This window comes from Poecile atricapillus, chromosome 1, assembly GCF_030490865.1.
Source record: "Poecile atricapillus isolate bPoeAtr1 chromosome 1, bPoeAtr1.hap1, whole genome shotgun sequence".
Lineage (NCBI taxonomy): Eukaryota > Metazoa > Chordata > Aves > Passeriformes > Paridae > Poecile > Poecile atricapillus.
This window is the reverse complement of record NC_081249.1, coordinates 132,699,588-132,727,047: the sequence shown is the minus strand read 5'-3', so window position 1 is coordinate 132,727,047 and position 27,460 is coordinate 132,699,588. Positions and strand designations below refer to the sequence as shown.

The window sequence follows — 27,460 nt, the reverse complement described above, 5'->3', positions numbered from 1 at the left end:
TTCAGTGTGAATATCCAGAGTTCATTTGAAAAGTAATCATTAATGCAACCATGAACTGAGATAGCCTAGATGAACTCTTTCATCTAGTATTTATGAAGGATAGTTCAAAGCTTGCCTGGGTACCAAACAGAGACTTCAAGGAGATAACACTAGTGCATGATATTATCTTAAAACAGGAAAATTTATATAAAGATAAATCTAGTCTAGTGAAAATAAGTAAATTTTAATGTGCCTATTTGTCTGTTGTGTTTTACTGAGAAACAACCAACCTGTTTTTAGAACTAATGTACTTATTTTTTTTAATTGCTAATTCTTTCCACTTATGTGGTTGAGCAGATTGATTAAAAAAGTGCTAAAAAGGAAAGATGACATGCTCTACAGCCTCAGCAGCAGTATAAAATGGCACAGGAAAAGCTACACTGTCAGGCAGGAAACAACTAGAAGGGCTTTATGCAATGTTGCCAGATTTGCAGTACTCTGAAGGCTATGAGCTTTAATTTTAAGGACATTCTCAGCTGTCTGTGCTTTGTTATACATGAGGACAGAAGGATGATGTGAAGAAAATGCAGAGGAACCTTTCAGAGAGTGGTTTGTATTCAAGCCCTTGAATATGTATGTCCCTTCATCTGTATTCTGTAAGGGACGTGAGCATGTGTTTTGGGTGATTTGCTGCTGTGTGTACACTGATGCCGACTGCTGTGTCTACAGTTCAAAGAGCAGGAGCAAACCAGATCTGCATGATCATGTAGAATCTCAAACAATGTAGCATACTGTTGTTTATGTTATTTACTTAAGGAGCTGTCAGAAAGTTTTTCTTAAAAATTTTCTCTCCTTTGTCTTTTTTTTTTTTTTTTTCAGCTTTCTGAACTCCTGTACTGTGTGGCTCATTCAGGTTGTAAACTGGAATAACACAGGATGCATTAGTTTCTCTCTTACTCCTTAATTCCAAATGGTATTGAACCCTCTGGACTTCATTTGATGTAGCATTTGCCTGGTGAAAAATTCAACAGTTGCTATAAAGCCATCTGGGACAATGTGGATGTTCACAGCAGAGGAGTTGTAGTACACTTTGGAATTGGAGCCTCCATGCTCAGAACATAGCAAGATCCAGGTCTTAGGAAGCATTATTAGTATCTTAGAAGAACTGGAAAAGCTTTTCAATATTGTATGCTTCTTTCTACACAAGTTGTAGAAATAACGCCTGCCTTTTGTGTGCCCTCTTCCTGCACAGAGCCTGGTATGAAATAGTGCATTTTCTGATGTCTCAGCCACTTCCATGGCTGATGTACTCTGTCCAGTTGACTCATCAATGTGTATGTTTTCTTGACTTCTAATTAAAATCTGTCCTAGTCTAATATTAGACCAACACTCCTTGTTATATCACCCTTCATTCTTAAGTAATTCATCCTGCAACCTCCTTACTCTGTATGACTAATGTCTTTTTCTCAAATATTCTTAGAACATTTTAAAATACCATCTATTTTATAAGCAGCACAGTAGCAATACCTCCCATTACAATTGCTCAACGCTTTCTGTCATAGCTCAGTGCTTTCTTTTCCTTAGGATTTTGATGAGACTTTAACCTTTGGCGGAATTTTCCATGCATTGGTGTTTGCCTCAGCCTGAAATTTCCACTTGAGACTGGGGTTTTTTTGTTTGTTTGCTGAAAGTATAATCAGTATTTCATAGAAAAGGCACATCTAAATCAGCTTCTGTTAGTTTCTCTCACAGAAGAGACAGATTTATGTACTTAGAGTTTGGTTTTTTTTTAAAGGATCCCTAGGCAGTTGTTTTTTGGCTGAAAAATAGAAATGATTGACTATTAGCAGGAGTCTGAGCATGGGATGGGGAATGCTCAGCAAACAGGAACAAGTCTGGGTAAGGAATGTGTCTCAATAAGAATTGAGAACTGCATTGATGAGCAGTGAGAAGGAACTGGTTGCTTAATTCATCTTTGGGCATTCAAGAAATTCTTCCTAAAACCAAAAATTAATTTATCTGGCTTTATATTTTTTAATGAAAGTTCTTCATGCTTGTGTACTATTAACCACCTGAAACTCATTTCCCTTATTATGGCAAAAAAGAAAAAGTTAATTGCAATGGTCTGTCTTTGTAACTGGAAACATTTTACATTCATGTTTTACAGAAGCAGTTTACATTCTGCTAAGGCTTCTCTTTGGTTTTGCATGTGTAAGTGATTCTTTGCTGGCTTGTCCAGTGAAAGAAAATCGAGTCTGTGGATGCCAGGTGTTCTGTTATAGCTAAGCACTGTTGCTGTTTTAATCCTTCATACATGCTTTCAGTCTTCAGTTCCATTGGAGCAGTATTCTGGTGGGATGGTGCAAAGGTTGATTTTTGTTATGTGAGTGGCTGGTGTTTCTTGTTCGTGTCTGGGTGCAGAGGGTGCAGGCAGAGCATGAGATTAATCTGAGGCAGGAGTTTCTTCCCCCCAAAAGGTTGAGTTGAGAGAAGCCTTTGTTGCCTCTGTGTACGGGAGGTGCTTTAGACTGTGTGAGCATCTGGGTGTGTATTATCAGTTCAAAGCTTGCCTTTTCAGAGGCCTTGCAGCTTGCTGATGTTTTTGCCTGTGGCACTTGATACTTTTGGCTTCTGAGAGCTGAAACGCTTTAATTCAACTATAGTCCTTGGGATCAATACAGCAATGTCTGGATAGGGCTTGAGAGCCTGTGGTATATTAATGATCTAACTAGATGTTAAAAAAATTCTTTCTGGCTTTAGATTTCATAAAACTGTGTTTCAGTTCCTGTAGTTAATATAAAATAGAGCAGCCTGCCTATCCTTTCCCAGTCCACTAATAGGGTTCTGTAGAAGTGCAGTAACCTGGTCAGATGTAAAAGCCTGAAGCCTAGTCTATATTTAATTTTGTTATGTACATTTTGGCAGCTGCAGGTGTTTTTAGCAGAGATATCTATAGATTGAAAGGTAAATATACTAACTTCAGAACAAGCATCTTTTTTAAACCTCAAACCGTCTTCCTAATCTAAGATACACTAGTTGTTCTCTTAATGAGATTTATTTTTATCCTTTAACATAACAAAATGTGGGTGCTATGTTAAAAGACCTCACTTGTATTGAATGTAGTATGTGACTGTTTTCAGCTTTTCCCTGAACTGAAAGGAAGCTGCAAAGGAAAAAAGCTTTTTGCCCTTGAAAGAGAAGGACAACTAATTTTATCACTTAATTATTTTAGGGGAAGCATTATCAGTGAACTGAGAGAAGGCATCTGAAAAACTTGCAGTGATTGGAGTGAAAGATACCCCTGCCAGCAGATTTCCAAGGAAAATGCCTATACTTCTCCTGTATATGAACTGACGTTTCCAGTTCATTTACAAAATGCATTATCACCTTAAACTTTACAAACTAGTAGAGTCCATCTGTGTCCCTTTCAAAAAGTTTAACAGCACCCTAAGGAAAAGAGAGGTGTTCAGATTTCCAAGGGTTTGTATTTTGGCATCTGTTTAGAAACCTCGCAGCTGTCATCTTTGGGTGGTGTGACCATACTCTCTGCACCTGACCCCTCTATGGGGTATGCATGTACTGACTGACAGGCAGGGAGAGGTAGGTAGGTGAGTGTGTAAGCAGACTTGCTGGACTAGATGGTGTTTTCCTCAAATCCACATCTTTTGGCCTATGATGACTTGAGTTCAACTCCAGAGAGCAGTTTGAGGCTTGGCCAAAGTGTGTACATAACTCAAGGTCATTGCAGGTTTCTTTCTGGGCTGGAATGTGGGTTGATGCTTCTAGTTAAAACCAAGCTGAGAACTTTACCCTATGCTGTGTGTATATAACTTTTTTAATTGGCACCCAGAAGGAACAGATTTTCATGACTTACCTGCAGAGATCTAGTCACTTTATTAAGAAAATAAAGCTGTCACTTTGTAATGATTTTTTTTTTTTTTTAATTTAAGGGAAGCAAAGGTAAGAAGGATGTTTATGGATGTTATCCATACAGGAGAATGATGTTTTGGGTGTCAGTCCTTCAGGAATGAACTTGGTATAATAACCCTTGGAGAGAAGGGTGAGCCATATAGTGCTGATTTCATTTAAAGTTACCTTTCCTTGGCCAATGTGGGATTCCTGTGAAAACAAACCAGTGCATTTCCAATACTTAATGGCAGTTGTGCTGGTGTTCCTGACTAACCAGCTGTCTCCTGAGGACTATAGCTCTGCTAACAGTAGTAACAGAATCTAACTTCAGGAAAACACAACACTCTGTTAAATGCAGGTCATGCAATGAGTTGTCTATGGCAAAGAGTGGGAATAGAAAATAATTCTCTCTCCTGTAATTTTTTATGTGTCAGAATAAGGTATTTTGTTTGTGCTTCCGTTAACCTAAAATATGTCCTTTGTGCAACCAAGGTGTATTTATTGTATGCAGAATACCCAGTATACAGCTTTACTGACATGGTTTATTTACAGCCCAGGCCACCATCCAGATGTTATTCTGCTAGAAACAAATGAAGAATGAGTAGCTTCATGGAAGTATAACATAATATCTTGAGCTAATTTTTAATGGTTTATTTTTTGTTCTGTTCCCAGAAATAAGTTTTCACCAGGCTTTTGAAGCTGTAGATAAGATGCATTAAAAAGTTCTGGTTTTGAAATGGCATCCACTGTTTCAGGAACTTGGTGAATAAATAATCTTAAAATATGTTTTGTGTTTAGAAGCTGGCAAGGTGTTCACCTGGGGCAGAGTGGACTATGGGCAGCTTGGAAGGCACATGGTGGTTCCGGATGGGCAGCAGAGCACAGCATCTGAACAGTGCTTCTTGGAGCTGTTGTGTAACACCCCTGTTTCTGTTCCTTGCCTAAATGGAGCATCTCAGGTAAAGAAGAAAATTACCATTTCCATCCTCATGGCTTTTTTTTTTTTTTTTTTTTTTTTTTTTACATTAAAATAATCAGAACAGTTTCCTAATAGAACCCTTCCAAATACTGTGGCACAAGCCCTTGCTTGCTCTTCCTGTAAGGTCAGAAATTAATAAGATTCAATTATTTCTTTTAAAAGACTTTTGAATTCAGGAGTCTGAATTTTTTTCCATAGTGGAATCAGCTTTAGCAAAAGATTCCAAGTTCTCTAAGGCAGCAATGTGTGCAGGTGTAAGTTGTGCCTGCAGTGCAGTTGAACAGAGTATGTGGGACTTTGCCCAGGTGCAGCACTACTTTTGTCTGAAACTCCAGACCCCACAACTGGTTGTCCCTCTGATCCAGGGGTAAGGCTTGCACAGCCATATAAACAGTTCTCCTGGCTTGTATTGCAGCTGAGAAGAGTGGAAATTCCCAGTACTGTGGGGGCAGGAACAAAAAATTGTGATGTGTTTGAGACATGTGGTTGATAGCTGATCCAGAACTTCTGCCCACTATGCTTACTCTTGATCTATTGTGCTCCTTGAGAAGTCTCCAGTTTGAGTTGCAGGGTGAGTGAAGAAGGGGACATGTTCAGGAAAGCAGAGAAAGAACAGGCAGAAGGAGGGCTTTGTTTAAGGTGCAGCCTTGTTGGTTTAAAATCATATTCATGATCTGTCCTGATGCCACTCTCAGAGTGTAGTCATCCAGGGCATTAAACTTTAGCAAGGTATTAAAGAGAACCTGTGAAACTTCTGCCTTGTTCTAAAAAAGGCTGAAGAGTTTCAGTCAACCAACCCAGAAGTTCTTCAGCCACATGGCCCAAGTTGCAGAGGACAAAGATAGGGACAAGGAGAGTGAAGCACTACTTAACTCCTGGAGAAGATCAGGTTTGAAACCCTATAAGGAACCCAAAGGTGCACAAGTCCATGGGACCTGATGTGATATATCCATGGGTCCTGAGGGAACTGATAGAGCAACTGGCTAGGCCACCATCCATCATACTTGAAAAACTGTGGCAGTTTAGTGATGTTCCCACTGGAAAAAGGGAAACATAATCCCGGTTTTAAAAAAGGGAAATGAGGAAGACCTGGGGAGCTACAGACTGGTCAGCCGCACTGACTCACTGGTCTGTGTGCCTGGCAAGATCATGGAACAGATCCTGGAAACTATGCTAAGGCACATGGAAAATAAAGAGGTGATTTGTGACAGCCAATATGGCTTCACCACAGCAAGTCTGACCACCAGCCTGACAAATCTGGTGGCTATCTATGGTGAGGTTACAGAAATGGTGGATGAGGGAACAGCAACTGACATCACCAATGGACCTGTGCAAAGCATTTGACACTTTCCCACATGACATCCTGTCTTTAAATTGGAGAGACATGGGTCTGATGTGTGTATGACTCAGTGGATAAAAACTGGCTGGACCTTTGCAAGTTACAGGGCTGAGTTCAGTGCCTCGATGTCCACCTGGAGACCAGGGGGCAGTGGTGCTCCTGAGGTGCTGGTGTTGGGATCCGTGCTGTTTGTCAGCGACAAGGACTGTGAGATGGAGGGCATCCTAAGCAAGTTTGCCAGTGACACCAAGCTGTGCTGTCTGGATGACATGCTGGAGGGAAGGGATGCTGTCCTGAGGGACCCTGTCCAGGCCCCCAGAGCCCATGATACTGCACTAATGTTTAGTCACTTTTAACTCCTCTGAGTCTCAGCTTTCTTACCCGTTTTGAAATGGGTGTCTCTACTTTTTCTCATTAGTTTTGTATAGACAGCTCAATTGCTGAATCTACTTCATACAGAGTCTGCTTCATGTTTTTCATCTCTGCTGTGTGCAGTGTCTCAAGTACGTTGTTATATCGTTTGTCAGACAATGCAAAGCCAAGGCAGCTGCAGCTTTTACACAGTGGAACTTACCCTTGGCAGGACAAGTGATCCATGAAAGTGAAGGGATGTATTCAGATACATTCCTTGAAAAGAAAGAGAAACAACAATCTCATCTTTATTCTGCTGCCCTCAGCGCTGTTCCTCTTTATAGACCTGTGAGAGACCTGATTGGAGTGATTAGCAATGGCAGTGTTCTGGAGCAGACATCATTCCAGGCAGAGATAACAGCACAAAGATGACTTAAGAGGATCATCTGCTGGGATCATCATAGCTAGGAGGAGCTGTGTCGATGAAAAAAGTAAAAACAGATAATAAGGACCTAAATTGTTTCACTTCAAGGTTACAAAATAATGCCAAAGCCAGAATTTTTACTTGAAAATGCACTAAACTGCAGTATGTAGGCCATGTAGAGTGACCTGTTCTTTGTTAACACACAAGCTACGTCTTTTTCCATTTCTTGTCATATGGAGACAGGATTTGATTTGAGAGCTGAATTGAAAAGAATACAGAGAAGATGAGTTTTTTCCATGTTTACCTTGAATTAACAATTCCAATTTTTGTGTTTAATGCAGAGAGACAGTTTAACAGTTGAGGATTATGACTGATGATTTTTATTCATGGTCTATTTTTATAAATCACTTTTAATGATTCAACTGAATTTTTGGCAAAGCTGTGGTCTGCTGATTGCCTCTGCAGTTCAGTTAATATTGTTAAAGCCAAAGTGGAGAAACTAATCTAAGGATTAGAGGACAGTATAAAAGACACATGAGTTTAGCTCAAGGACAGCGCAGTAGATTTAACCTCCTGTGTTGCTCCTTGTCTCCATGCCCATGGCTTGCCTACTTTCTTCACCAAAGACCAGGGATTCTCCTTTCTTTGAACTGACACTGTTATAATGTCTGTGTCTGCCACTTCAAAACTGATTTTTGAAGTGTTGCGAGTGACCTATTCCATTGTGAGTTTGACTTCAACTGAAAACACTGACCTTGAGAAATAAGAGCACTTTTTTCCTTTAAACTGAAGCAAAGGAGGAAAAAAGCCTGCATTTTAGATAATTATCCACTAATCTGAGTATGTCTTCCTGGCAGGTTTAAAAGTGTGGAGGTTCCTGGTGTTGAATGTTTTAAGTTCTTGCATTTTACCACTGCAGGTCTATTTGGTGTTTTCTTCTGTGTGCTTTGGTGCCTAATCAACATGGAACAGGCCACGGCACTGAGAAGTTGTTGTGTGAAGCATTCTGCAGGCGGTGCTCTTGTGTTGTGGGGCGTCCTTGATGGGACCTCTTCAGAACATCTGACTCATCTGATGCGCATTCATCCACCGCTCTTCAGATGAAAGGACAATTAAATACAAATGGCCCAAAATATGATGAGTCTCTGTATTTAGCAAATGCTACAAAGATCTGGTTTAATGTTTCCTCCTTGTCAAAATGCTTTTCCAGTCTGTTTGATATTTTTGGCTTTAATAGCTGTAGTTCTACTGTTTGTGGTATGTTCAGCATGTCATTCACATTGCAGCAAACATTTGCTGCAGCAATAAACAAGTGAGAAGCGTCTGTGCAGTGCTGAATATTTCTTGCTAAGCTGGATGGAAGGAAGGGCTGCAGTTATTTTGGGCATGCATGGCTTCACATGGAGCCATGTTTTTATCATGTCCTTTTCTATTCAAAGCAAACTCTGCTAGATCACAGTTTTCTGAGGAGGGTTCTCTGAAATTTCAGTTAGGAAATTAAAAAATAACCATCACTCAACTTGAATCTTGATGATGGATGTAGGGACCAGGTGTGTCAGGGAATGAAAATAACTGATAGCCTTGTGACAACGTGTTTATCTTGATCCATGGTCCATGGTTTCAATGTGTATGTTCATCCTGTGCAATACATATTGCTTTGGATCCTCTGTATGGTTCCTTTCTTTCAGGGAATGACATCATACATACCCACATTCTCATGGCACTTTCCAGTCAAAGTTTATTGCTGTAGTTTTCAGTGCAGTTGCAGTAAGATGCCATTTTTGTTTAAGTGCTTGAAAGGTAGCTTTGGTTTTAGCATATTCTTGTTTTTCTTCCTTTCCCTGTTCATGTTGCAAGCTATTAAGCAGCTGCCTACAAGAAAAATCTAAGATATCTCTATGATGATAGTTAATTGTTTATATAGCTGATTAACGTATACACGTTATTACCTTAACACATAGTCAAAATAATGTTGAAAATGGAACCTTTTGGTTTTTAAAAAAATGACAACTGTTTTTGACTTATCAGGGAAATCTGTTAAAGGCCTCTTTTTAAGCAAACCTATAGTTGAGGCTTTAAGGGGTATCAAAAGAAATAACCTAATATTATTATATATCATCTCTATGCTCTTTGTGTGGCTTTTAAATACTTATTTGTTTGGTTGGCTACTGTGTTTTTATTCTGAATGTTCAGAATGAGAGTTTTGTATTTTTGTGGGAAAGAAACAAGTTGAACTTTTCTAAACCAGATTTTACTGCTCAAAGTTGGAGAATATGTGTGGACTAACTTATCAAATAAGCTGCCTGAAAAAGAAACCACTTTGGGTGTTAGGGAAGGAGGTAAATGCAAAAAAAAAAAAAAAAAAGTTGAAGTGTTGTGTAGTTTTGTGTAGTTTCTCACTTGCTAAGCAAGTGATACTTTGGTGTGTGTTGTGGGTTTTTTGGTTTGGTGGTTCCCCCCCCCCCCCCCCCATTATGAACTGGTATATTTATGAGTTGGTCTTGATCCATGTCTTTTGAGAAATAGCATTGTTGAATTTTTCTTGATTGATTTTGTTATGCTGTTTTAGAGATGCAATGATGAAAATTTTAATATAGAGATGGTCCCTTTAATATTCTTGCATAGAGTTCTTGGCTTATCAATTAATTTTAAGTGACAATAAAAGAAAATAAAGACCATGGAGAAGTGGATTCTGAGTACAGCTCCCTGTGTGAGTGACAAATTGCAGTTAAGGATGAAAATAAGAGACGAAATTGTTGAAATTATTATTAGGGGGAAAAACCCCAAACAGGATATAACAGAAGATTGAAACTACAGTCTGCATACAAAATGCAGCAAGTCTGTGTTCGATTAGGTGTGTTTGTGTGCTCTGCATGCCCTGTGTAGGAGAGTAACACTAATCTTGGCAGCACTGCAAGAACAGAGTTCACAGTCATGTCACAGGCAATGAGGAAACAGGATTTATTTCTTAGGTTAGTCAGTTCTCTCTGCCCTTCTCCTAAGCAGGAAATTGAGAGCAGTACCAAACTGCTGCAACCCAAATGCCACTTTTTGCCTAGGTAGCCATCCCACTTACTCTGTGCTTTTCTTGTCCCATTAAGACATGACCGTGGTTTGTAAAGACGATCTTATGGCCTTGGTAGAGAAACATTTAACATTCACAGCAAAGTAATTTCTGCAAGTTAAGAATAGCAGTGTGTTATGAGCAGAGCCTAGCTAACCAACTCTGGGTCTGTAATTTTTGGAAATAAAGAGGAGGTGATACTGGTTCCCAGCACTGTGCTTCCTGCCACCCCTACCAATTTCCCTGCAGCTGGCATAGAGGGAGATGGGAAACCAAAGTCACACCAAGGGAATGGCAAAGGAGAACTCCTGCGCTGCCTTTGCGTGCCAGGGAGCACATGCTGTGTGGGTACAAACTAGAGGCTTTCCAAGTATTGCTTTTGCAGATAAGGATTGGTTTAAAATGACCAAAATTGGTCTTCTGGGGTTGTACTGCAGCAGTGAGGTGGCAGCCAGGGCCAGGCTGCTCTGCAGTCTGTACAAGAGACCAGGAAAGGTCGATTTCTTGACAGATGGGGTGGTGTAGGAGAGGACTGACAGGGGATAAAGTCAGGAGGTGGAGACCCACCCAGCATGTGATGAGCGAGATGTTACAAATATGACTCTGGGCAAGCCTTGATCTTCATAAGTCATAAATTAATTTTCAATTTGAGAGTGTGTTGCAGTTAGAATTCCAAATGAGTACCTCGCTTGGAGATCTCTGAAAGTATCAGGAAATGAAAAGAGACTAAAACTACATGCAGCAGTAACCATGGCTTGTGCAGACGGGCATCAGCTGTTGGTAGTGACAGCCCAACAATGGCATCAAATGGGCAGCTCTATTTAATGAGCTTATTAGTAGCAGAATTACTAATCTAAGTTGCTTTGTTGTAACTCTCTGATCTCCTTATGCTCATACTGTATTCCTAAAATTAAAAATACTGGCTGGGTCCCATCCTTCTGCATGGGTTGTACTAATAACCATGCACCATGACTGCAGGTCTGAGCTTAGAGACAACCTGTGATCCTGCTCCTTGGAAGGATTTCTTTGCACCAACCAATGCCATAAATGCTCAGTAATGCCCTTCAGATGCATGATACATTAATGCCTGCTAATCAACCATGGGCAGTTCTGCAAAATTACATAAAAATATACTTTGTTTTAGGACAGTCTCTGTGAGCAGCAACCTTGGAAGGTGACAGAACTCCGGTTCTGCCTCACTGATGTGTTTTTGGTTGTCTTGTTCATCCATGAGAAGCCTGAACAGAAAGGTTTCAGTATAAAATGCATCCAACCTAGTTTATGGTGAATCAGATCTAACCTAGGGTAAGTGCATGGACATGTTCCAAGTGCAAGTGAAAATATGGTTTGAAGCTAGAGGTTGGTAGAAAAGGCCCTAAAGCATGCAGTTTTTCATTCTCAATTTGTCATTAGGACTGTTACAGAGAAGGGATTAACAAATCAATGCGGGCTAAAACGAGAGAAAATCAATAAGAATCTGTAGTGAACTGGAACAAAGCTATCAATTTGCAGTGTTCTCTGCAAAGAAATCTCATCCATACCTCCTTTTATGGATGGGAAAATAATGCCAAAACGATGACGATTTGAGGTTAGAGTAATTGCTTTTTACCTGGCTGGCCCCAGAACTTTAGGTCAAGAAACTTCTGGTATAAATGCTGCTTGTCTTTCGTATTTCAGTTGTGTTGATGAATTTTATTGGCGGGTTCTGTAAGACTGGAATCTTATGGAAAAATAGTCAAGGAGGAATACATAATTTAAGTTACCCTCACAAGAATTTGATCGAACAGTCTTTTTAATGGTTTACTTTTTTGAATTAGTGGAAATGACTTTGTTAGTGGTTCATTGTTTTTCTGTCTCCTTAAGAAGAATGTTGCTGCTGAAAAGTTACTCTATAATAGGTAGCATGCATTCTCTAGGTAGAGGATATACTGCATTACTGGGTAGGTTACTGCAGGTGAATGAGATGGGAGAAAGCTTAGTGGTGCCAACTCTACCTTTATTGTGTTGTAACATTGGTCCTTTCAAACCCATTTGTCACTGTGGGGCCGTAAACTCACCAAGGCAGTGCTGGCACAGAGACTGCTTCTCCCTGCTTTTAATTTAGGGTTTTTTTGATTTGGTTTGAACTCAGGTTGTGCTTGTACTTTTACACAGTGATGGCGTTTGTTTGTATTTGTCTGACATTTCCAGCTTTCACTTACCAATGAGTCACTCAAACTCTGGGCCTTGCCAGTCCTTCTGGCCTCTGTGCTTAGGTTATAAGTTATTATAAAGCTATTGTTTAATGGAAAATTCAGCAAAGAGAGGTTTGTGTTTCTGTTCTGATGCCATGGTGTAGAGGAACATTTTAACAGAGTAAAAGCATGAGATTTTAAGAAAAGCCTGTCTGCCCAAGCCAGCCTTTAAATCCAGGCGACAATGTTAGGGGCAGTGTCCTTGGGGCTCTCCTGGAGCAGCGAGAATGAAGAAAGGCAATGGCCTTGTGTACTGGGGAAAGAATGTAAAACAGTATGTATTGACCAGTGGTGGCTTGCTAAGCCCGTGGACCCTGTCAGACCCTATGGAAGTGCACTAAAGATAGAAATAAACGACGTTCGCCATACTTCTGTGAAGACTCGGCTGAATAGTCTGAGCGGTTTCTCAATACCATGGCACACAGCAGCTTTCCAAGACTGCTGTACTGGTTAGCCTGCTTGGTGACAGGGTCTGGTTTGTCCTCCCACCGGGTGGCTCATCTCCCTTGCCTGTTGGCAGGTTTTCTCCAATTTAAACTGAAGTTGTCAAAGGCAGAAGCTACTTCTGGACTCTGTTTTTTAAATGGTCTAATACAGTCTGTGCCTTTGCCCCAGAATTCAACCAACAGAATTTTTTTTGTGGAAGAAGGAGGGAGAAGGGGAAGAAAAACTAAACGTGATTCATCTGGTCCTGTGAGGACAAAAATGCTAAACTGTCTCCTGTTTTAAAACCTGCCTAAGGGTTTTTTCTTGGTCTCCTGGCAGTTGATTGCTGAGGTCTCCATAAATTCAGTGGATTTTGCATGTAATCAGATGCCAGCAAAGATTGTAAAAAACTATGCTTTGCAGTTCTTTGTTTTTTGTTTTTTTTGACATAGAGAAGGTAAATAAAAACCTTTAAAAATAATTTTTTTAAAAATTTCATTCTCAGAAGAAAACTGATAGTTCATACTTTGGAAGTATGATTTTGAAAATACCTCCTTCTACAGTTTGCCACTTTAGTTCCCATTTCTCCTTCCCCTCCCAAGTGTAAAACTAATGTAAACAATCCCTTCCTTAGTGTCAAGTGCATCAGGATGCCGCAAGGAGTTTTTAGGATGTGTTTGTTTTTCCAGAACATTGTTTGGCATAATGTTGTTCTCTTAAGTGTTAAATTAGCAAGTATTAAATAGCCAGATTTCCTACTGGTTGTTGCTTCAGTGGAAATCTCTTTTGTCCAGCTTAATTTTTTTTGAAGTTGTCAAGGTTTTTCTGCAGTGTCCACTGTTAGTTGATTTCAAAAGTGTGAAGCCTTTTAAAGCCTTGGAAATCTCAGACCATGGTTTATTTCTATAGAAAGAAAAATTAAAAAAAAAAGAAATAATAAAAAGCTAGGTGCTGCTGGACCTCACAAGAGAATACTGAGGGGAAGGAATGAAAGCCATTTAACAATGTCTAACAGATCAGACAATGATATTACTGTGTCTGACATTTGATTAAGTGTTATGACAAGATACATTGCTGGTGTTTATAACTATGCAATTCCTTTACTGCTTTTCTATATGCCATGATGTTGTACTTTGTGGTGTTTTGTGTTCTGATGCAAGCATAGGATATGATTTTTGTTTCTTGGATCTTATTCCCTGCTCATATCTCCTCTATTTGGCCCTCTATTTTGATTTCACATGGTTTTGTGGTGTGGTTTTTTCTTTTTAATGTGTGGATGAAGGAAAATCTTTTTTCTTTGATACTTTTGGAAAAGGGTTTATGATTTAAACACACAAAAGTAAATTCCAGAAATAGAAAACAGTGAATTGATTTCCTTTTTCTTTTTGATCTGCTACTGCTCCTTTTTTAGGATTTAACCACTACAAAGAAAAGATAAAGGCATTCTGATATTTTTTAAGATATATTACTTGCTTTGGTAATGAAGTTGCAATGAAAAAGAAGCACCTGCTATATCTATTACATTTAGACAATAATTGGTCTCTGATTATTAAGAAAAATCCAACTTTGTGACTTTTGGGAGCACAGTTACAAGATATTTTTCAAAATTTTGCCAGAAAATAAGGACCGGAAGTGAGATAGAAAACATTACAAGGTTTATAATTATTGTGGGTATTTCAAATTCTTGGTTTAAATGTATTTCTTCCTTACCATGAAAACCATCTAGGGAGATGGCTCTTCTCCTGTTTGTGTCACTGAAATCTTCCCATTTGGCTTTGAACTCTTCCCAGTGGATTGGATCATTGAGGGTGCTGTGGTACCATGCAAGCACAAGTTTTTCACTTGGCTGCAGACAAGCCTGCTGAGATCAAGCAGTGTTTGTGGTGTGATGGCAGCCTGCAAATCCTGCCATTAGCCTTCTCTTGGGGGGAGTATAATACTTTGGGCTCAGCTGCTGTAGCTGTGGTGGTGAGTTCAGCACATCAGCAGTACCCTGTAGTTGCTTTCAGAACACCTTGAAAACTCAGTGGGTGAGAAACAGAAGTGAAATTAATGTGTTTGCTGGAGAACAGAGGTGTTACCTTGATTCTTCATCTGTGGTTGTCATACATTAAATCATCTCTGTAAAAGTCCAGTCCACTTTGCAGTTTAGCATTACAGTCATCACTGGGGAAAGTGCTGTGGGGCTGCACTCAAAGGTAGAAGTGATAGAAATGTTTCCTGTATTGAAGTCTGGAAAGCACTGCAGTAGCTTCCCACATTGGCTGCTTGCAGCTTGTTCAGAGTTCCCACTGTATCATTGGTTGCTTTTTTACCACCTTGCTCAATTCAGCATACAGGTGTATCTATAAGGGACTCTGCTGTGGATTTGTGAGGGAAATCTCTGTCTCAACATCTTACATTTAGAGCAGCTGGCAAAAGACAATCTTTTCACCTTTACTGCTCTGCCTTGAGTACATGTATGAGGAGCTGATTCAAGTCTGAAGCCTCTATTTGATCCTACCCTTTGTTTCATCTTCTTGAGTGGATTGTTGGGCAAGGAAAACATTTATTAAAACAATTCTTATCAGTGCTGGAAATAAAGGTATTTGAGAGCCTAAGTTTTATTACCAGTGATCTTATCATGAGCTAGTAGGTGTCAGCTTGTCTTTTGAAAATTTGAATTTTCCATGTCTGAAAGGATTACTTTGAAAGTGCATGCCAGGTTCTTTACAACACACAGATGGATTTTTTCGCTTCACAGTGAATCTAATGTTTTCACTGAGAATGCAAGTCACAGGTTGTGGTGGGAGGGGATGTTGTCAGTCTTCAGAAACCAAAAATTCACAATCTTCTTTTTGCTGTTTCATGGCACCTGTTGTGCTTTGATTCCTAATTCTGTTTTAAAAGAATACAAAATATTTCATAGTTACTTTACCAAGTAACCTTAAACAAATGGGCTAATGGAAATCTGTGATGACAGTCACTTTTCAAGTTTTACTGCATATTCCTACAACTTTTTCCTCTAACACTGTGGATTCTACTCCGTATTTTTATCTGGGACCTCTGTCACACAGAATTGGGGCTAAGAAAAATGTAGCGATTTGTAGAAATGCATTTACATGGTCAGTTGTATAACTTTCTCAGAAATGTTTTTATTCAGCTTACATGTTAGACATAAATCTCCTAAACAAAACATGATGTTGAGATTTGCAACTTGTGAAAATGAGGAAGTACTTGGAACAGAGTAATAGAAGGCTCTCTCTTGGTTTATCTGTTTGCATTAAGTCATACAGGATTAATTTGCTGTCTCTGGTTTTCCTTGCCACAGCAAGTCTGAAATGCAGACTGCTTGGAGGAGCATGAAAAGCAAAATGCTTGTGTCTTTTTACTTAGAAAGATTAAGATAGTATTTGTGAATTACAGTGATTGTGTTTAATAATCTTAAGATAAATGTTTTAACTTAGCTGTCAAGCTGTTCAGAAATATGAAATAGGATTTGATGTGGTGTTAAAGTCTTTTGTGTTTGAGATAATGTACCCCATCCCCATCCCTTTAACAAACGGGGACAGAGTAGTGTCCTGTGTTGCTTTTCTGCATGGTGCATGGAAACATTTACAATGTCTTGTGGTCAAATGAGTCAGGAGTGACTCAGGGTCTTCAAGGACGGCTGGTTTTGTGTGTGAGGCCTCTGTTTTGCAGTCAGATTGGCAGAAAGACAGTGAGAAAGGACTATTTATTCACTTATGTTGTATTCATTCTCAGCATGCCATGCCAGAGAGAATTCTAATAAAGTCATTTTATCAGAGGACTTAAAATTTAGTAATGCTAAGTATGTGAGGGACTACTGATGTACCTCTGCTGAAATTAAATATACATTCCAGGTTGCTCTTTCAGCCTTTTTTTTTGCCGGTATTCTCCCTCCTTTGCTTTACTTACTGGCAACTTCTGTTACATAACCTGTGCTCCTACAGGGATTTCAAATTATACTCCTGTTTATTATCTTTTTTGGCAACAGGTAGCATGCTTCAAAAACATCTCTTCCATTCAGTGAGACTGCATGTGCTTTCTCTTTTGAGTCCTGTGTTTGCAAGAGAAACATTCTCTTTGGTAATTATGGAGATAAGCACTTGATTTAGATAGTTTGAGGAATCAGGAGCAAAGTAAAAAAAAACTTTTATTCATATTAGATAAATATGATTGTGATGCACTTGTGTGGCATGCTTATGCATTTATTAAGAGAAATTTCTAACATACCAAATAATACTCATATTTGGATTCCATCTAACTCTTATTCAGTGCTGTCTATTGGTTGATACTCAGTGGGAAGAAGAATCAAAAACATTAAAATACTTGGAACGATGATGCTAAGTTAGTTTTATGTTTGAGCTGGCAAAAGTGACTCTCTGAATTCCAGTTTAGTTCCTCAATGAGGCCATTTTAATGTCATTCACTTAGTAATTTTTAATTCAATTCATGATAAGTCAGAGATGTAAGAAGTGTTTGTGTTGTTACACGTAACTACATGTAACTACATACACCTAGATATAACTGAAGAGGAATTACTTCCATTTTGGAGAACTGGTATTAGAAAAGCTATGTTTTTTATATTTGTCCAAGCTGCACCTCCCAACACTTCAGGTAATTTGCTTTCACTCATAATTTGTTTGACAAAGATTGCTCATGCAGGACCATAGTCATTACACAGGCCTTAGCTGGAGCTTCCTCATGAGGTATTTTGCTGCTGTGCTTTTTCCTCTGTTTTTTTCCCCTTGCTCTCTTGCCCAAGAGAGTTGTTGTTGTGTAGACCTACTGAGAGCCATCTGGTGTGCCTGCTGGGCAGGCAGAGCTGCACACCTAAACAAGCCTGTCACACTGTTCACATTTGTCATAGTGCTGGACCTGCACCTGGGAGGGATGGTCTGCAGAGACAGCTTTGTTACGTCTTTTGAAAACGTCTGTTTGGCCATAAACTTTTGGATACTTCAGTGCATTATTTCTTTGAGAAAATACTTTCTCCAAAGTTTATGTGGCTATAAGCAGGTGTCCCTGGCATTTGAAAGCTCTGCAAGGTCTATAGTGGGTTTGGACATTCAGGAGGATAGCATTCAGACCTGCCAGTCAGTGTCTCCAGGACACTATATACTATACATTCTCCTGCTTTTGGTAAGAAGACACTTCTATACTATAGAAGCCTGAAGGTATGGCTTCTTACTCATCCTTTTTTTCAGCTAACAGCAGTACCTTGAGGTGAGATGCCATAGCACTTTTATTTCCCCTGGATCAATGTCAAACTTTTCAGCTGAGTTTTAGAGCTGACTTGCCTGATCCTTTAGTGGTCTTTTTCCTTCTCTGGCTATGTAGCACATTTCCCCCATTCTTCCCTGGCAGAATTGCTGAAATTAATAAGACTTAGTGGCAAATAATTACATTCTCCACCTCTTTCTCAAAGCATAAGCAGTGCTACCCCAAATGTTCCCCTCCTTTCTTTCTGTCTTTGTAAGACACTTCAAACCTGCCATTACTGGATGGAGATGTGTGAAGATTTGAAGACCAGCACATTGCCAGTCATAACAAGGCAAACTTCCTGATCCTGAGGGAGCAGAATAAATGCACCAGTGGATTTACACAACTACAAAATTATTTTGTCACCTGAGTATGCGTAAGTCCAACTTCATCTTCCCATCTAGAGGCTGCAAAGTACTGTTTGTACTGCTGCTCTTGTCTCATTGCCATGCTAAAATCAGAAAGCATTGTGTACCTGTCTTCTGCTCTGAGTCATGTCCCAGTGGGCAAGGTTCTCAAACAGTATTTACAGGTGAGCTGGCTCAGAACAGCAGCACAGTTCAGAGCTTATCCTAGGAAAACAGCTGCAAAAGGAAGAGGGGTAAAACCCACATGGTTAAATATGGTTTCTGATGGACAGAGGAGAATGAAAGGCATGAGGTAAAGGCCAGCAAGCCTTTACCTCATGCCTATTGTGCAGTATAACTCTTCCTAATAAGTCCCTTGTATAGAACCCATTGACACTCTTCTGCAGACAGCACTCAGCTATGCAGTACTCTTGACAGGAGACCCGAAATGCAGCAGGAGTTCCTGAGTCAAGTCCACTGTTGATACAGAGAGGTGCACTCAGGTCTGTGGAGCTCTGCAGTATCCAGAGGAATTGCCCACCATGTTATAAAGCATGTAAGATTTACTTACATGTAAGTAAAGATTGCTCATTTTCTGGTGGCTGTCATAAAAGCTAATGGTATAAAAGTGTATACCTGAGATTCATTAAAGGTAGTGATGACTGATTGTCTGTGAGAAGCTGAGTATGGTGTTAAGGCAACTTTTCCTTGAAAGGCTTGTGGTAATTGTGATGATTTAAAAAAAAATAAATATTGAAAGCTTGTTTTCAAAACATCCAGAAAACATGAAATTTCAGGTTCTAATGCCAAAGTGAAACAGCAAGATTGCAGCCTCATGTTATCTATATTAAAAAAATCTCATGTTTTTAATTTAGCTTTACAGTACTTTCGTAGCTTCAACTGTGTTTCTAAGATGTTTTTAGATAACAATATTGTAGTTGTCATTTGACAAACATTCAGTTTTACATGCAGCTATACAGAGAATGCTTACTTAGGCCTATTGATTTGAGAAGTAAGGTAAAGCTGGAAATGATTAAGTGTGACAGACTTTAGCACCATGCAAATGTTTTTAAGAAATTAAACATTTATTTATGAGCAAGAATAAGCATAATGACTTTGTCTCTTATGGGGGACAAGTGAATGAATTGGCTAATAACACGGTCAGTGAAATGGTAAGAGAAGTTAATGTTTGTTGTCAAGTCTCTTTTTTTCTTTAAAGTAATTGAAGAGCACTGAAAAATGAAGACAATTTTAAAATGTGCTGCTGTATTGCTGTGTGTGTCTCATGGCTGCTTAAAGTTCATGTGGCATGGTATATTATGCTCAGGCTGACTTGGAATTTCTTTAATATTGGATTTGAGAAATCTTCTGGAATTGGGCCAGAGGGTTATGAGTTCCAGTAAATGACTAAAAGTGAAATTGTATCTAAATTACTCTTTCACTGATATCTAAGCCATTGGAATATATGTTATCACAGTGGCTGAAAAATCACTTAATTATTTCAGAGCGCTTTATTTTAGTTAATTTAACCCTCTTCTTTTTTCTAATACTGATCTGGTTTATGATCTATTGGATTCAGTAAGTATTTGAAGTTTGAATTTCCATGCCCTATGTCATGTTAATGTGTTTTTAATGCTTGGAAAGCATAATTTATTCTTGTGAAGGTTTGCAGAGTAATATATCCTTAGAGGAGAGCGAATTATAACAGCAATATTATGAACCTAACCCAGTGTATTTTAATGCTGCTGTGTATGAAGGCAGAATAGCATTTTCTGTTCTAGCTTTCTCTTTGGTTGCCCAAATTTATTGCAGCAATTTGCTACTCAGGAGAGAAATTTCAGTGTTCACCCTCTGTTCTCAGTTTGCTTTATTTTGAAAAAAATAAAACCAATCCATTCATCCTTAAATTGTAGGAGACTTGTTTAGCCCTAGAGTAGTATTGATGATGCTGAAAACATAAGATGGATAGTTCTGAGTAAATACTTGCAGAAAAGGGAACTTTCCTTAGAAAAATTAAAGTTCAAAAGTCCACTCCTTTGAGATTATTGCAGTTTCTTTGGAGATCACCTATTTATTTTAAGACCTGAAAGTCTGGGGGGTTGTTTTGAGAAGGTAACTGTCCTGGTACCTTGTTTGCTCTTAACTGAAACTGATGGATGAAAATCTCATGAAGAAAATCTTACTAGGTTTGTTCAGCAGGGAGAAGAGAAAGTTTCAAGGGTACAATTGCAGCCTGTCAGTACCTACAAGGAGGTTCATCAAGAAAATGAACTTGGAGAAACAAAAGACACAAATAGAAACATGAGGTTTGGACTTAATGTAAGGAAAACCTTTTCCACCCCGAGGACAATCAAGCAGAGGAACAGGCTGCCTGGGGAGGTTGTACCATGTGAGCCTTCTGGAATGGAAAAGATCTCATGGCTGATTTGCTTGGGAGCAGGAGGTTGGACTGAACCTCTGGAGGTCGCTTCGACCCTGGGTAATCCTGTGATCCTAAGGTCTTGGTTTTGTCTTCAAAACTGTTTCCACACATGCTCGAGACTGAGAATTATGAAACTTCAGTCCAATGCTGTAATAACAAGCTGCCAGAGGGATGAGTTTTCAAGGTAGCTGTTAAAATGTAATAGGCAAGACTCAAGTTCAGTTTGCAGGAGTGATGTGTCTTACTAGGAGCAACCAGTGAGAGCGAAGGAAATTGAAGAAATCATGCTGGTTTTTTTCCTGTCAGCTATAATACACATTTTGGGTGCAGCAAAACGTATAGAAGCATTATGCAAGCAGTTCAGAGCTCCCAGTGTGCCCCTCTGCATAAAATAAGATGCTTGTATTACTCTGATAGGGTAGAAGCTGGCATCTTCTTTCCACCACTGACTAGGGAAAAGAAGGACTGTACCTGAAATAGCAGTTTGGAAACACTGCTTCATGGTTCAGTAGTTCTTTGTTGTTATTTTGTTTTAGCCCAGAAACACTAAAATTAGCTGTCCTCTCCTCTTTGTTCTTATTTCCCTTGTACTCCAAAGTTTGCAAAGTAGAAAATGAGTTGAGCTATTCTGCAGTTTAACTATCCATGCACTGAAAATCAGAGCCCTTGATCTGGAGGCTTAAAATGATAATTTTGGTTTTCAGGATTTTTTCTGCAGTTTCTTTATGTGCCATCTTCTAGCATAAATTGCTCTTTGGTCATATAAAATTAAGTTGAATTGATTTATGCTGACAGTTTTTCTCTAAATTTATAAGACAAAGTCTAATTCTGCGTCCTTCTCACTGTCCTCTGTTTTCTTTTGAGTAGCAATAGATGCACAGGCTGTGTGACAGATAGGCTATTGAAATTAGTTCACTAAAAACAGGCTCTGCTCTTCGGAAAATTAAAAAACCTGATGTCTGCAATGTTGTGTTCTTCTGCAAGGGTAAACAGAAAATGAGACAGGAGTTTAGAGGTGACACAGATGTGACTTTGTCATCATTAAAATGTTTCTTGAAAAAGACTGTCCTGATTCATGAGAATCTTTTTTATTTGTTTCTTCTGAGTTGCAGTATAAGTCATCTAGAATCATGTATGGTGTCTGCAGTTCTCTTTAAGGATCTTTGCTTGTCTGAAGAAGTTCCCTTTATTTTTCTTCTTTCTCACAGCAGTAAGTGAACCTTTAAGCACAAAACTAACTTTTTCACCTCAATTACTCTTGACATGTTAAGTCAGCTTTATCCACAAATAACTGTGCTAGAAATAAGGCTTTTGTTTTCCATTTGTTTATTTTCTACATATGCCTAGACTTTCTACTTTGGGTTTGAATTCAAGGCCTCACAATCAATTTTGTGGAAAAACAGCACATAGTCCAAGGTTTTATTTTTCTATGAGATCTGCAAGACAGCTACAAGGCACCTTTTCAATTCTTTGCAAGAGCAGCAAAGCTGCTGTTCTTACAAGCCGTGTTACTTGTGGGTCTGGTTTTGGCCTGATGAAATCACTGGGGTTTGAAGAGCTGTATATTTGCAAATCACCTAAAGCACTAGTCCTTTTCTGCAAGCTTCCTTGGCTTTTCAGGGCTTAATTAATGGTGAATAGCTGATATTTACTTCCTAGTAGTTGCCCCATGAAGAGAAGAATAAGGAGTGGAAGAGCACCTGCTAGTTTTTGTGGAGTTGCTTGGGTACCTTCTGCAAATTTGTCTGCTGGGGAGAAGAAGGGTCTGTGTATACAGAGCAGTTGGCAAAGTGTCATGGTGGGTGGCTCACTGCTAGTGAAGATACCACTCTGTGGGTTTGACTGGAAAACTGCTTTATTGGAGGCTTTCCTGGAGTGTCATAGCAGGGTCAGCACCACTTCCACGTATGGACAGTCCAAGATGTTGTTTCCTTCAGTGCTGTTGGCAGAGATGGTGGCTGCTGGTGTTGCATGCTCTGAAGTCAGAAATCTGACCAGCACTGAAGTGATGCATCCCATACGTGTAGCTGGAAAGGTGCCTTATTAATTTAGTTGAAGGCATTGAAAGGAATACCATAGTGGACTGAGACTGTTTAAAGTACTTGAAAAAGTTTGAGATGATTAAAAGGCAAAGACTGTAGAAAGGCTGTTCTGAATGCAGCTTGCCATTGAACCTATAATCCCCTGTGATACCTATTAATTTGAATTTCTGTGTAACAGCAACATCTGGGGCAAGTGACAAGTGTGAAATTTCTGTCTTTTCATACATAAAACTTAACACTACAAAGGATGTTTCTTGCAGGTTTGCAGATTTTTCAAAATTCTCTGTAGTCGTGAAGCTCCAGGGGGTTATTGCAGTTAGTGGTATTGTTGTGTGTGTGTGTCAGAATTGTGGAATGGGCAAAGGAGAAACATTAAAAAAAAAGTTACCTTTTTTACCCCACATGTTAAAGTACATTAGAAATCACACTAGTTACTTAAAAGTGCTAAATCCAGTAATTGTTCATGTAGAGAGGCCAAGTCATAGTGGTTCCCAACATGATCTGATTTCACATTGAGTTCAAAGTATGCACATCTGTAATGCTGAATGAATTTCGCAGAGTTGTGGATATCTCTGCAGTATCTGTAGAATATCATTGAAATACACAATATTGATACATTTGGTAGGATTTATAATTTTTTCTGGTGCTGACAAAAAAGACATTCTTTGCTGTTTCAAGGTGAAGTCCAAAAATAAGCACCTCAATTTATGATAAATAGCCTGTGCATTAGATGTTGTCAAGGGCTCTTGAGTTAAACATACTTGAAATTTTTAGATCAGGCTGGTTTTGAGAGATGATGTGCCAAAATAGAGCTGGAAAATTTTGACAGCAGTACTGCATTTTTTTCATTCTTTGAGTCACAGAAGGGAACAAACAGACCTGAAGGAAACAGACCTGTATTTTCTTACCCCCCCAGCCCTGCTTTGAACCTACTGCTTGATAAGTGCAGGCATTGAAGGGGAAGAAGGAATTCTTTTGTATGTGGTCCCCCTAAATGGTTGCTTGTCAGAGTTTATTTTGCTCATGTTGTAACAGTGGTACTGCAGCTCTGTAGGAGCATTCTGTGGCTGTGAGCCTCTCTGGCAGCTTGCTTTCACGCCTGCAACTTGGCTTGTTTAATTCTACGCAAAAAATTCTGCTGAAAATGATTTGGACACAAGGGTGTAGGCATTTTTGTTGCTACTGTTCCAGAAAAAGTCACAAGCTGGGAAAAGGAAGAGCTTTCCAGTGGTAGATTTATTAGGCTGTAGAGGAAAACCCCAAACTTATCCAGAGGATTAGAAACATGAAGAACTTTTCTTGCTGAGTTTTATTATTGAGGTTAAGTTTTAGTCTTTTTTTAATCAGGGGGTAGTAGATAGCAAACTTTTACTCTCATGGTTTGATTACCAGTGAGTCCTGCTCTCCTTTGTATATTGGTGACAAGATAATAAAATTAGATAGTGTTTCACCACACTTTCCTCAGTCAGAAACTGAGAATTGAAGCTGAAATGGATCTCTCAGAAAAAGGCATGTTCACTTCTTGGTAATTTTACCACCAAAATCAGAGTTCTGACACCTCTGATTAGGGACGGCTCTGTTGGTGTTGCACGAATGTGCCATGAGTCTGTTCTTGGAGGGCAGCAAACTTGTTCTGTTGGAAGAAGGTGGGTTTATAGCACTGCAGGTTTGAAATCAGAAGTATGATGTAAGTCTGGGAGTCAACTTGAAAGCAGAGCATCAAGTTCTTCCTGAAAAGTTTTAAACATCCACTGGGTGAGCTAAAAAGCCATATCTGAAGAGGCAGCTTTCGCTTTGAAAAACTAATGTGGATATCAAGTAGCTTTGTGGCTTGTGGTTGCATCACTTGTCAAGTGGTACTGGTTATGCAAGTAATATTTGAGTGCTCTGCTGTCCCTAGAAGAGGGAAAATTGGGGTTTAAGGTGTGTTTCAGGTTTCCTGTCTCACTGCCAGTTCTCACTTCCTAAAAGAGAGAATGACTCGGCAACCTACAAAAGCCCCTTATTTAAGTGAGCAATGTTCTTCTAAAGATACTATCACCTGTCCTCTGAAGTTTGAAAGTAGTGCACACTGCTCAGTTCAGTAGCTGAACTGTCTGGGTGGTGTCCTCAGCTGTGCTGCAGTCCCCTTGGAATTGCTTGAGAGAGCTGGAGCAGTTTAGAGCAGCCCAATAGCCCAGGGTGTGACTGCAGGGGATGGGACTCATGGTGCCACCATGTCTTCTGGGAGGCTCCTGACAGCCCCAGGGTCTGGGATGCAGTGCTGTCATCGGGAAAGCCTCTGGCATGCAGAGCTCAGGGCCTGTAAGGCTGCTCAAGGGTGCAGCTGCAGGCACTGTGACCCCAGGGGAAGGCTGGGGGACAAGTGGCACCAACAGGGTTGTGCTGCGGTCCTACTGCTAGAGCCAGGGGTTTGCTGATGTTTTGAGCTGGCTGGAGTGAGCCAGGGCTCTGCAACGCTCTGGGAGCTCCTGAGCTCCAGCACAGAGCTGCACCAGCATGGTGCAAGATTCCAGGCTGGGTTTGGTTGGATGTGACTTCAGGGAGTGCATAGGTCAGCCCACTCCTGTCTGTGCTGGTGCTCCAGGGCTGGCTCTAGCACCTAAACTAGCTGGTTTAAGGACAGCCTGGCCCTTGTGCACTGTGCAGTCACCCTTGTACTGCACTGCAGATATTTGCAGGGTTATTTTCTGGGGTTTGGCCTCTGCATCTGGGATTTGGGGGGTGCAGAAGTTGGACAAAGCCTTGCTTGTGCTGCAGTTTTTGTCCTCTACCTCTGAGAGAGCCAAAATAAAATTTTTTCTTCTCATAGCCACAAAGAAAAAAAGGTATAGAGATCCAAAATTGGATGAGAAATAAAATAACCTAATGCATTCTGAGAAAGCAGATATTAAGACAACTGTTTGAATATAGTGGTTTATGTCTCTAAACTATTTATAGTGTAGTCATGATGTCTCCAAAGAGAGCAATACTATATCACCAACATTTGATAGTGGTGCTCTGAATAGAGAACAGAATGCAAGACAGTACAGATGGCTGACAGACTGCAGCAAATTCCAGCTAATGAAGAAATGCAGTATGTTTGTTTACATGCAAGTTGAAACAGTTGGCTGTTAAAATTGGTTTAAAATCCAGCTCTGAGCTGTGTAAACATAGATCACCCCTATGCAGCTAATAATAAAATACATGTTTGCATTTAAGAAAAAAAAAGCTTTCCTTTCAGCAGCATTGCTGCAGTTTGATAACTTGGCTGTTCTATATTTGATGATCTTCAGTGCATGTGTGAATTGATACTGCAAGAAACAGAACCATTTACTGAGTTAATTTATGCTTTGTCTCAAATTGTGAATTTATATCCCTGCAGTGTAGGTTTTATGATTAGATTCTGGAAAAAAATGAGTAATTTGGGTAAATTTTGCAATGCCCTGGACATATAATTCGAACAGAGGAAACAGTGAAGACCCAGACATTCTGCTGAACTGCTTCATCCAGTGGATCAGGTTATAGTTTTTCTAGGAGTTTGCACTGTGACTCATGGGGGGGTGGGAGTGTCTGATTCCTGAATTTTAAGAGTGAATTTCTGATTATAGTACTTTTTTCCTCTGCCTCCTTAAAAAAATGGCATTTTTGAGCAGCCAGCAAATCTGTTGTTATTTAATATTAGCCCAGCAATGCCATACAATAGGAATACTGCAATCTCTCGTGTATCAGGAAGAGACAGACACAGGAAGAATAAAATGAGGAATTATTAGTACATCCTTTTCTGTAATACATCTCCAAAATTCATGATTTGCTTGTCAAGTATTTCTGAGTATAAGTTCACTTTACTGGGGCATCATTCATCTCATTTGCTATCATTTTTTTAGAAGCATCATCTGTATTATAGAGAGCTGTTAAAATTCTGGAGCATGTCTCAGGGAGATGTTTCAAATGTAACTTATTTGCTCTTGTTTTCCTTGCTGATGGGCGTTTAGAATGCATTTACTGGTAAGCATTACGTGACAATGAAAATGTTCTTTACTCTCCAGCAGCAGGCACAGGCAACTGTTCTGCAGCTGACCACAGTGGGCTTGGCTCTGGAGTTGTCCATTGGTAGGAGAAAGCAGTAAATAGGATGGGTTGTTGTTTGTGTTCTTTACCATAACATTTAAAGGCTTACCATGCAGATGATGTGTTATTGAAGCATTACAGGACTGCAGAAGGTGAGATAAATCACTTCCTTTTGTGGTTGGCTTTCAGAGGCATGTATGTGCTTGTGCAGATGACAGTCCTCACATGTGGGCTGTAGAGAGAGAGACCAGAAAGTCCTCTGCGATGTATACATGCATACATGCATTTAGTTTGTGCTGATGAGGTGGGTTTTTCACTTCACAGATTGTAGTGTGATGGACAGTTGCTGATTCATGGAGAAAAACAACCCTCCTGCCAAGACCTGGAAATCTGCCATGATGCTAAACGATCTGAGATCCCACTCCCAAGGGCATGTGTGGATTTGCAAAGCAACCAGGAGTCAGCCTACTAAGCACAGTAACATTGAAAGTAACCATCAAACCCAAGGTTTATTTTGTGGTTTTTCTCTGACTCCGTAGTCCAGGACTAAGAAGAAATTTAATGATTGCATCTTAGATTATATCCCCTAAAGTGCTTTCTTGATTTGCCAGATATTTATTACTTATGTA

At 39.6% G+C, this 27,460-nt stretch overlaps 1 protein-coding gene across 5 annotated transcripts in view; it reads left to right on the top strand.

The window, feature by feature from the left end:
* SERGEF (secretion regulating guanine nucleotide exchange factor) overlaps positions 1–27,460 on the top strand; it is a 141,962-nt gene that overhangs the window by 24,640 nt on the left and 89,862 nt on the right. For 4 of the 5 annotated variants that reach the window (XM_058857562.1, XM_058857569.1, XM_058857555.1 and 1 more), the window contains one exon: positions 4,687–4,847. In XM_058857562.1, the coding sequence (XP_058713545.1) occupies positions 4,687–4,847 (161 nt within the window). Of the gene's footprint in view, positions 1–4,686; positions 4,848–7,900; positions 8,306–27,460 lie in introns of those variants that run through there. The other variant, XM_058857578.1, reaches the window with a different exon arrangement.